General features: G+C 36.8%; 1 protein-coding gene across 2 annotated transcripts; it reads right to left on the bottom strand.

The window, feature by feature from the left end:
- Positions 1–1,747: 1,747 nt before the first annotated feature.
- LOC114374071 (helicase-like transcription factor CHR28) lies at positions 1,748–11,116 on the bottom strand. Of its 2 annotated transcripts, none has more exons than XM_028331664.1 (12): positions 10,687–11,116; positions 9,793–9,871; positions 9,213–9,518; positions 7,952–9,075; positions 7,538–7,609; positions 6,482–6,559; positions 5,505–6,384; positions 5,072–5,202; positions 4,674–4,895; positions 3,446–4,066; positions 3,039–3,248; positions 1,748–2,188 (listed from the first exon to the last, which is right to left on the bottom strand). In XM_028331664.1, the coding sequence occupies exons 1-12, from the start codon at positions 10,816–10,818 to the stop codon at positions 2,084–2,086; spliced, it is 3,960 nt and encodes a 1,319-aa protein (XP_028187465.1). In that variant the 5' UTR covers positions 10,819–11,116; the 3' UTR covers positions 1,748–2,083. The 2 variants fall into 2 exon arrangements, with proteins under 2 accessions (XP_028187465.1, XP_028187466.1); XM_028331665.1 differs by having other exon boundaries at positions 9,793–9,866; positions 10,687–10,820.
- Positions 11,117–11,441: the final 325 nt, after the last annotated feature.

Below are 11,441 nucleotides of genomic sequence, written 5' to 3' on the forward strand. Positions count from 1 at the left end.
TAAAAATTAAGAGCACACAAAAGATACAATTTGTTTAACATGAAAAACACTTTAATGTAAGGGTAAAAATCACAGGTAGTTCAGAACAAAGAAATAATTCCACTATAATCAACAAAGGTACAAGAGAGTCTCCAACAAGTATACTAAAACGTGTTACAAACAGTCAAACCAAAACCAAACACCAATGCTTACAATAGAAAAACCAAAAGATGGAAAACACCAAATGCAAAGCAGGAAATGCGAAGCACTTATCTCTCTCTCTAGATATCTTTTTCAGAATCCAATCGGACAATTTGAATTATCACGTTTGTAGAACCTGTTGTCCAAAAATAAGTCTAAGCCAACAATGAACGAATCCACAGTTACAATTTGAAAAATGCTCTATTAGGTGTGCGAAAATCATAATGATTCTTCCTCTCCTTTCTCTCTCAATATTTTGTAACTGTTTTCCCTTACAAATAAGTCTCTCTCTTACACCCTAATCTGACCCTCTCCACTTAAACAAGTGAGACAAATTGAGTTTTCTCATTTGGGTCTTTACTCCATATAGGAAGGGAGCCCAAAAAATCCAACAAATCTCCCCCTCACAACTATGTGGAGGTGACCACCAAACCGGCGATCTCACAACAATCTTCAAGCTTCCCTCCTGGTAATGCCTTAGTCATCATATCAGCACCATTATCATCAGTATGAATTTCGGTCAACTCAAACAACTTAGCATCTAAAGCATCTCGTATCCAATGATATCTTACATCAATATGCTTAGACCTTGAATGAAAGGTTAAGTTCTTACCAAGATGAGTAGCACTCTGACTATCCACAAATAGTAGATATTTATCTTGAACAAAATCAAGCTCTTGCACGAATTTTTTCACCCATAGCAACTCCTTGCAAGATTCGGTAATGACGATGAATTCTATCTCTGTAGTAGACAAAGCTACACACCTCTATAGTTTGGTCTACTAAGTCATAGCTTCCCCTGCAAATTTAATCAAATAGCCCGAAGTGGACTTCCTGAAATCAATGTCTCCAGCCATGAGTCTGGAATCAATGTCTCTAGTCATATTTGAGCCAGAGTACCCCACCGAAGTAGGCTTATCACCACCAAAACAAAGCCTCTTATCAACAGTACCACATGCTCCTTTCCACTCGATTTCATTGCTTATTGACAACAAAATTTTACTCCACAAGATCGATTTTCAGCGACCTCCTGCAACTGAAAACTCATTGAAGCATGATATTCCTCAACCAGGATGAGGGCATGAATTGAAAACTCAACGCTTGAGCATCCTTTGTTGCGGGACTCTAACGTACGTGGCACACACACGACATCAATCATTGCACATGTTTCGTCAATGTACAAGTTCTGACATCCTCACCATAGCAACCGATGACATCAACACAAATTCCTTAATGCTATCGGTGTTGCAAAGCTTCAAACGTGATTAATGCTTGGTCCATTAATGAGAATATTACAGTAGTTAGAATCTTGGACCGTTGCCATTAAAGAAGTTTCTTAGGTAGAAGGATATAGTGGACACGAAACACTTGACTTTTGAAAGGATGACAAGTAAATATTAACCAAATGATCCAAATTAAATTAATAACCCAAATAAGTTATTTTGCAATTGAATGAAATTTGATTACCTTCATTTAAATTACTTTGCATTTTAAATTTTTTGGTATTTTTAAACTCTATCCAAACACGATAGAATTTTAAAATCCTGCATGCAAACACATACTAAAAGAAACTAAATAGAGCAAGATTGAAAAAGGAAAAAGATGTTATCTATCTATACTATTTACAATGAGCACAATTTCTATGTTTCTGTCTATGCTACTATTCTCTACAGCCTATACAAATTTTAACGACTAAACCAAAATTTCAAGGTAAACAATTGAATCATCTCTCTATGAAAACAATTCATATAATCTTCATGTCAACAGAGGCCATGCTACAATATTTCCAGCACCCTGTTTCTTCTGCTGCCCCCCAAAAGAACAACCCACTGCGCCTGCTCCCAGGAAAAAAATCATCAATCCAAAAAATTAAAATTATATATCTGTATGGATATATGTCTAATCACATCATGAACAAGTATTTTAGATCATCCACTGTAAGGCGACTTTGACGACCACCAGTTCCATCCTCTCCAAAGGCAGATGCAACCATTGTTCGCTTTTTTTGCTGCAAGAAGAGAGTACAGATTTTCTATCGTGAGTGACCACCCAATACAAATGTGTAAAGCCCAGATACAGATAAAAGCTTAAGAAATCAAAGACCAAATTGCAAGCACCAGAGAAAAAAGATAAACCAATGTACAACATTTTTTAAAGAAACAAATATGATTAGCCGAGTTCCATATTCTCTGTAAACCACTAAATTTTGTTCAGGAATACTATAATTCTTATATATATATATATATATATATATATATATATAAAAGAATCATCTTCAACCACAAAAATGTTAATTAAAGAAAAAGGCAAATTTTGCACCAGAACACAATTATATGAGCCCATCAATAAAATAAACTAATTATAGCCTTTATACCCATAATGCAGCAGCAAGACTTTATTGCATTAAGTATTTTTTTTTCTCTTATGCTACTTAAATACATACACATTAAATCTGTCTTTAACCCAAAAGGCATGTGCTCAAAGCTCCCATCAAGAATCAGAGTTATGCATAAACGCATACTACTGGTAAAAGAATATTCAGCAAACAGAACCCAATAAACAAAGGGAACCAGAAAAGGACTAACTCACTTAGTGAACTCATTGTAATCTATGCATTTATATGTGCAATTGTCCATTGAGAGTTCAGCAGTATTCCGATCTCCTTCCAAAAAGTTTTGTTCATTAAATTGTCCCTCAAGAATTGTTTTTAAGGCGACAAACCAACTAGATCAACTTTATCATTACTATTAATTTAACACATACACTGCCCTAAGTGTACTACTAACCACAATAATATAATAAATTTCGTAGGCAATTTTTTAAAAAAAAGCATGTTTAAGGCAACCTAAAGAAAATACCTGCAGAGCTAAAATACGGTCTTCAACTGTATCTCTAACGGTTAACCGTAAAACTGTGACAGGACGAGTTTGTCCAATTCGATGGGCTCGGTCTATTGCCTGATCTTCAGTTGTAGGATTCCACCATAGATCTAGCATAAGAACATGGCAGGCAGCAACCATATTCAGACCAAGACTAGCAGCCTTTAAAGACATAATCATAACTGAAACCTGAAAGACAACATAGATCATAATTAGCAATTATATTGAATACAGAAATAGAACCAAATAATATCACTTGTACCTCACTCCCAATATTCAAAAAACAACCAAAACCATTTCCCACTAGGCAGGGTTGACTATTGTTCCAAATATTCCTGACATGGAAAATTTAGAACTTCGGTTATTGATAATGTAGCTTTACAAACCTCAGGGAGAGTGTTAAAATCTTTGACAGCTTTATCTCTTGCAGTGACTGACATTGTTCCATCCAGTCTTCTATACTGGATTGAAGAATTCTTAAGACATGCTTCAAGTAAATCTAGCATCCTTGTCCACTGAGAAAACACTATAGCTTTCTCTCCTACACCGACTGAATTATTAGAGCTTCTCTCCTCAAACACATTTTGACTCTCGGGAATTTCATTTAAGGATTTCATTCTGTCAGCACTAGATGAACTACCAAGGCCATCAGTACTTTCCCCAGAAGTGCTCTGCACAGAATTGTTTTGGGAAGCACAGCATTGTGGTTTAGACAACAACTGCAACACCTCAAGTGCAGCCTTTATTTTTGAAGAATTGCATGGCTGAGCCTGAGAAAAAAACTCAGATTCCTCCACTTCACAACCAGAGTAATCAGGCAAATTATCACCAGCCTGTTCAGAAAAAGAACTATTCAGTGTGACTTTGGAAAACACTGAAGACATGCTTAGTCGGGTTGTGCAGTTTGTAGCAGGGCACTGATTGTCATCACCAGTAAGATGTTCACAAATGCACTGGTTACAAAAAACATGTCCACAAACTGAAACAACAGCATATTCAGGAGGGTCCTGCATAGAAACCAAGTAAGAAGAAAATCAGAGCAGAGAAGTCAGGCTTGGGATTACTAAAATAATGATATGGTAAATTGGTAATTATAAGATAATCCCATTATTATCAACTTTAACTCTTATCAAGCAAGAGGGCTTAAGAAAATAAATATCATACTTTCTACCTACCATGAAATGCAACAAGTAGAAAAAACAAGTCTCTTATTTTTAGTACACTCTTATTTTCCTCAATCACAACCCCCAACAGTACCATAATATACGGTTACAACTATCAGATTGAAAGCAGTTACAACTATCAGATGGCAAGCAGAGTGATAAAGAATATAAGTAACGAAGAAAAGGAATTAAGTAAAAGTTGTAAGCAGAGGTATTAGAAAATAGAAATTCGGAATAAAAAATATAAGATCACTTAATTTCTGATTAAATACTAGAGTATTGTGTTTTCTCAAATCACCATTGTTTCCCCTTTTTCTTTCTCTCTAAAACTTGCATTTTTCTTAACACATGTACATATGTGCGTACATTAAACATCTCATGCATACACAGATCAGTTACACTAATCCATATAACATATATTAATTTACAAAAAAAATACAGTCAAACATACATTACAGATACCACAGAGGGCCAAGGATGCCTCCAAACATTTTAAAAGAGATAATCGTTTTTCCTGAGGAAGATTCTTTGCCATCTCAACTGAGGATTTCCAGAGAGAGTTAGAATTGTAACGTTTGACAAGCAGAGGATGATCGCACGCTTGTCTAAGGCGCAAAAGCATCAACAAAATGTTAACATAGTTTTGCTTCACAGTTCCAGCATCAGCATATTCCTATGACATGACAATAGGAATTTAATAAGGATCGGCGTTAAAGTATACTACCAGGTACAATCCTCCTGGATTTGGAATAGAATAATGAGCACGACAATATTAAAGAGAGAGAGGAAGGGAGATTTTCATTATTTAAATGTTTCAAGACCATAATAAGAGTAAAGAACAGGTCATACCTGAAACTGTGCTCGGGAATCAGCCTCTAGTTTGGAATAAAAATCTCGTTCCTCCTGTGAAAATTCCACTTTTTTCAACTCTACAGATTTAGGTGGCAAGGAAATGATAGGCTCCCCATCAAGAAGTGAGCCTACAGCAAATAATCACCATAGCAAGGTTATATACAAGTCTTACTTAAGGGATAGCAGCAATTATTTAATAGAATGAATTCATTTATAATCAACTTGCTAAGGGTGCAAGAAATGGAAACTGTAATAATCTATGATTCAAAACTGTTTCTAACTTAATTTCCATCACGCAGATGGAGAACAGCATAAAATATTGAAATTGAAACATATTAGGAAACAATAAAGGACAATACTCTAGGATAGAGAGCACAAAAGATTATTTAACCAACTTAAGTGATGATGTGATTCTTGCAAGCAAGTTTACCTTTTGTCCGACGTAACATTATTGTTTTTAAGACAGCTTGTAGCTTTCTGTATCCTTTTGATGGACTTCTGCTGATAGGGATCTTAATTGTGGAACAGAATGAAGTGTACACAGCATAAGGATCATATCTTAAAAATCTAAAGTAACTATAGAGATCGTCAATTGCATTCTGGATAGGAGTCCCCGACAAGCACCATCTACGCTTGGCTCGAAGACCCCAACAGGCCCTTGCAACTTGAGTTCTGTGATTCTTTATACTCTGGGCCTCATCCAGGACAACTCTAAACCAAGCCACTTTTGCAAGAGGACGAGCAACAGCCTCAAGCATCGCACTGTCCAATCGCTTCTTTCCACTTTTAGAACTAGGAGGGCATTTCCTTTTCTTACTTGATATTGCATGATCATCATAAGTTCCTTTTTCTTCATCATCTTTGTCAACAAGAGGCTGCTTAGGAACCTCCATGCTGACAATTGAATAAGTCGTCAGAACAACATCATATTTGGCAAGCTCATAAGGATCTTTTGTTCGATTGCTTCCATGATATACTAGCACAGAGAGTTTTGCTTTGCAGGTTACCTTATTGTGCAACTCCTCGGCCCATTGCCGCAGGACACTTGTTGGACAAACAATAAGGGTTCCTGCAGATGGCCTTCCCTTCGCAGGCACTAACAAATTCATGTTCTGGTTTGGATTTCTACTAGACAAATCCTGACACATATTAGATTCGTTCTTTACTATTCCATTCTCAGGAAGCTGATCATCATCTGCATCCAGATTCAAAGTTTCTAATTCAAATTTTTGGGCATTCCTGCACTTATTCAGCAATGGAGGTCTTTCCTTTAATATTAAAGCTATGGTTGACACTGTTTTCCCAAGACCCTACAAGAGAATAACTTCTAAATCAATTGAGTGCAAGGAAATCATATACTTGTTGACAGTCAACTATCATCTCAGATTATGAGTGCAGTGCACTGACCTGATCATCTGCAAGAATTCCTCCAGAACAGTATAAACTTGACGTTTCCTTCTGAACCATCCATGATAGAGCAATTCTCTGAAATAGCAACTACTTTAGTTGGGGGTGACTCAGATACAGAGTAAGCAAGTTATCAGGGCATCAAAGCAAAAATTGGATTGAACTTATAAAGGAAAAGGATTGTATAGGAGTCAGAATAACAAACACCAAACCACCACACAAGAGACTTTGTAAATTTAACCAACAATATATAACCTCAAAAGGAAAGCAAAATATCTTCAGGAACAATTTTCAACCTTCAAGGAAAAAAAAACACTTTAGTTTCTGAAATTTGGAAATAAGTTTTGATTAGACAAAACACAATCATTGAAACTAGGACATACACATGAGAGAAATCTTTTTCAAAAACTGAAGCACACTAGTTTCAATGATTGTTTTGTCTAATCAAAACTTCTTAGTGCTTCTGTGAGCAAGAATCAATTACAGAAGTTTGAGGTACAAATAACTAATTATTACATTACACTACTAATAATTGATTCTTAGGCCTCAATGCCTTATTACTTGGATTACTAAGGCAGCAAGGATGAGGTGACTAAGGGTCACGATGGGGAGTTTACTTTTCAACCACCCTTCACACATTGCATGAAGGAGTAAGGTGTACCGCGTAAAACCTGCTGGGGAGGCGCAGCTAAGGAAGCAAGGATGAGGTGACTAAGAATGGAGGCTTTATGGCAGGCATTAGAAATGTTGAAGCACTGGAATATTTCATATTTCTGTCTTTTGTTTTCTTGTTTTACGAGTGTGGAAATGAGGAAGTCAAGATTCTGATTTCTAATTGGGGGTTGTCCATATATTTTTGAAAGAAAATACCTAGTTTCCATCATCGATTGATGCAATTCATTCACTTGCAAGATAAATCAAATAAAAGTTCCTTTTTCTGTTTGACTGGCAAATTCCAGATCCAGACATTACAACAGACCTAAAAATCCTATCTTTACATTTTTAAAGGAGAGACAACACCTAAAAAAATAAAAAAGATTGGACTTGCAAAGTAACCTGATGTCGTAAAAGAGGAACTGCCAGCAGACCATCTGGTGGACTAATCTCTGACTTTGGTTGGGATAGATCCTGCAACAAACAGCAAAAAGTTCACAGGACATTAAGATATTATGATATGTCCTACAAGCCTAGGCAAAATTTGAATATAGCAAGAATCAGGGAGGGTGCGGGGACAATTATAAACCAACTCTATCCCAAAGATAACATTTCAAAATAATACATGCATTACTGTCTCCACCAAATTTCATCTATTCACATCATACCTTCAATAACTATTAAAGGATATAATTGAAATCATGCCAGACTGAAGGGGGGGGGGGGGGGGGGAGCAACTTATGTACATGGCTGCATGTGCGAAGAATACCCTTAAAACTTCCAAGAGCTATGGAATATAAAAGAAAAAGTGTCAACCTGCAATGCAACTCGTAATATGTACTGCTCGTCACGTGCCTTGGGCCTCACACTTCCCGCCATATAAGAATGAGTATAACCCCCTCTAGAAGATTCTGATGTAATAAGGGAATTCCCAAGCTCTGCTGATCGACTTATAAGTGCAGGGTGATTGATGTCTTCAGTATTAGATGTCTCAATACTTCCTTTTGAAAGATGAGAATCAATACTTCTATGTTCGATTACTTTGCCCTCTCCTTCACTCATAACACAATTATACTGCTTCCCACTGGCAATAGATGTCTGGGCATTATACAAAGATTTGTCTAATGGTTTTAAATTCAAATTTCCCATGTTTCCTGGAAAGTTATTGGCAGCTCCATCGACACCATCTTGATAATATTTGGCTTTCTGAGTTGTTGCAATTGTAACCCCATCCTCGCAGTTAAAGAAATCATTACCCTGACATCCAACAGCAGGGAAAATACCAGATAGTTGTTTCATCTCTTGACCTACACTGAACTCAGCATCATCACTGTGAACAGAGTTTTGGTAAGGCATAACCCGTTCGTCTCTTTCGGCTTTGACATTAAGTGATTGAACTTCACTCGAAATATATGAACAACAATTTGAAAGTTGCACTGACGCATTGTCTTCAAAGAGAACATTACCGGGAAAAGATGATGCATATTTACTATCTGCAAACCTAAATCGACTATCTTGAAAAGATATCCCACCATTAATGCCGGAATGCATGCCACTACTTGTATCAGCAAATAACTCCATTTTAGCAACCTTCATGTTCTTCATCATTTCTTCATTTTTCCGCACGTGAGGATAAACACCATTAGACAAACGACCAGAACTGTTGGCAACAACAGGTCTATCATCCATACCTTGGTAACAATTCAAAGATGGATAATAGTCACTAAAATCATTGGGAACATTGGAACCTTGACAAATAGAAGAATCAGTTGAAGTTGCAACATGTGAAGATCTATCAGCAGCATCCACATACGACATTTCAAAAGATGTACATGAGTCATTTTCTTGTTTACCAGAAAATCCAATAATGTCTTCCATATATGTTTCATAATCTCCAAAATTTAAATCAATATTCTCAATGATAGAGCCATGTGAAGCATCTGCATGCATAAAAAATAATCAGACTGCCGCCCAAGTTTCAAGTATAACATAACAATGATCTAAAGTAAAATTTTTAAAGAATGAACGAGTTGCCAATGTCTTTGTCTAATGATAACCCAGTAAAGATTTTTCATACATTCAGATTGTGCATCATATCCTATATGCTTGATTTGGCTGTCATTTTCACGCTTCCACGGAGTCAGGTTCAAATTATCTCCACAGACAGCTGCACAGCTTGAAATCGCCTCAGGAACAGGGAACCTTCTGTCTGCAATGTAAGCAGGCAACTCACAATTAGAAACTTCTGTCATTTCTGTGAAGCAATTTTCATCACTTTCAACCATGGAGGAGTCCCTGAAACCACCAGCAAGAGCATTTGGGGAAGAAAAAATCTGTGATGAAGGCCCCTGGTTTTCATGTTTACATTCAAGGACATAATTCCCTGCAGAATCACATAAACTAGTTAAGCCCCTGATCTCAGAATGTAACCCATCTGAAACCACTAAGTCAAATTTTAAGACAAAGTGGCACTTGAGGCACTAGTAAGTAAGTAGGCAAGAGAAACAGTCTAGACTCTACTGTAAAATATTAGTGCAACTACAATACATATTATATCCAATATTCAGAGTTAAAGAATGTTCTTCTAAAGTTCAATAGACTAATTACAACCAATAAGGAGAGGAAATGACCAAAAAAGGCCACATAAGTTTACATACCATTTTGAAGTAGAAAATTATCATGGAGGCCAGCTTCACCAGGAGAATTATTTTTCAATGAAAAATCCTCAGGACTACTCTGCAGCATGATATCCAGAAGATTAGAATAAAAGATAATATTGCATATGAATTCTAGATATTCATAAGAGGCATAAGGATTAAGTAAACAATCATTTTAATGATGTTTTCAAACATAAACTAATTGAAAAGACCTATAGGAACATAAAGCAACAGAAGCTATGACTTCTCAGTCTCCATGCTATTGTTAAGCCCCTTTTTCTGTATAAGAATCAACACCCACTACCCCATTCAGCACCTCAAAAATTTAACTAAAACAAAAGATGATTTCGGTGACACCGGCACAAACTAGTTATAAAATACCACATGTCCTTCAACATTACAACAAGGAATTGAAAATGAAAGGTGCAGAAAAAATCATGACAATATTCTTCATACATACGGTACAAAAAAGAAGGCGTACAAACAGATTTTACCAAGTTTCATGGCCCAACAGGATAAGCCATACATGATCCTAAGTCTAAGACTTTCCGACTCAATAAGTCACTGACAACTATTGAAGATGATTCTAGGAATAAGGGATTTAACACGACAATCGCATTTTGCAGTGAACATAGCATACAGAAGAGAAACTGAAATACTGCATCCATTGAAAATTAACATTGCAAGCAGTTCCACATCTTATATAATCAAAGAATTCAATCATACAAATGGCACCGAAACATGAACATAATTTATTGCAAACAATTGGTAAAGTTGAACAGTTGAATTCCAGTATTCCACTAAATCCGATCAGAATTCACAATGACCTCCACTCACAGCATTGAAAAATTGGGAGAATTCGTCGGCACACTCATTAAAGGCACAAAACCATACCTCGGAAGGATTGGTGTCCTCGTCGAGAACGCTCATAACAGTGTCCAAATCGATGCAGAGCTTATCGTCGTTGGCGACGTCTCCGTCGTCGCCCAAGAGATACGGGTAATCAAAAACCTCGTTTGCCATCATCGCCAAGAAGTTAAAAAGATCGAATCAAAACCCTAACTCGTTTTTTTTTTTTCAGAAGGCGTCGCCACAAAAGCAAAACCTCCGGTGGCAAATCTCGAAATCGAAGAGCGATGAGGTTTTCAATCCCATTCCAAAAAGGGAGAGAGGGAGGCGTGAAGCGCGGGTTCGTGAAGAATCTGCGGAGGTTTCTGAGAAGGTTCGTGAAGCGACTTTTCTTCGTAACGTCGTGTTGTGTTCGGAAGAAGAGAGAGAAAGAGGGAAAGTTAGAGAGAGAAAGGACAAAGTCGTTCGTGAATCGTGGATGTAGGTTTAAATAGGGTTTGGGGTGAGCAGGGGGGTAGGGGGTGCGCACGTTAAGAAGGCGTGCTCGCCTTATGATTGGGTTGTTATTCAAGTTATAGTGCGCGCGCGGGCACGGAGAATCACCATACGTCATGTCTATAGTACGACGCCGTATTAATTTCCACACAACTGGTAGTTACCGGTTAATTTCATTACTGTTGTTTAAGATCGACAAAATCATGTATTTGGTCATTTATTTTAGTTTTATTTTTTATTTTTAAGTTTAATGTAATCTTTTATTTTATTTTTTGGTTTGATTTAATTTTTATTAGTTAACTTTT

This window comes from Glycine soja, chromosome 11 (genome assembly GCF_004193775.1).
Source record: "Glycine soja cultivar W05 chromosome 11, ASM419377v2, whole genome shotgun sequence".
Taxonomy (NCBI): Eukaryota; Viridiplantae; Streptophyta; class Magnoliopsida; order Fabales; family Fabaceae; genus Glycine; species Glycine soja.

Excerpts from the sequence above, each read along its gene's own strand:
- LOC114374071 (XM_028331664.1), bottom strand. The coding sequence starts at position 10,818 with ATGATGGCAAACGAGGTTTTTGATTACCCGTATCTCTTGGGCGACGAC. Across the intron at positions 7,610-7,951 it reads TATTACGAGTTGCATTGCAG|GATCTATCCCAACCAAAGTC; the intron begins GTTGACACTTTT and ends TGTTTGTTGCAG. Across the intron at positions 5,203-5,504 it reads AATGTTACGTCGGACAAAAG|GCTCACTTCTTGATGGGGAG; the intron begins GTAAACTTGCTT and ends TATTTGCTGTAG.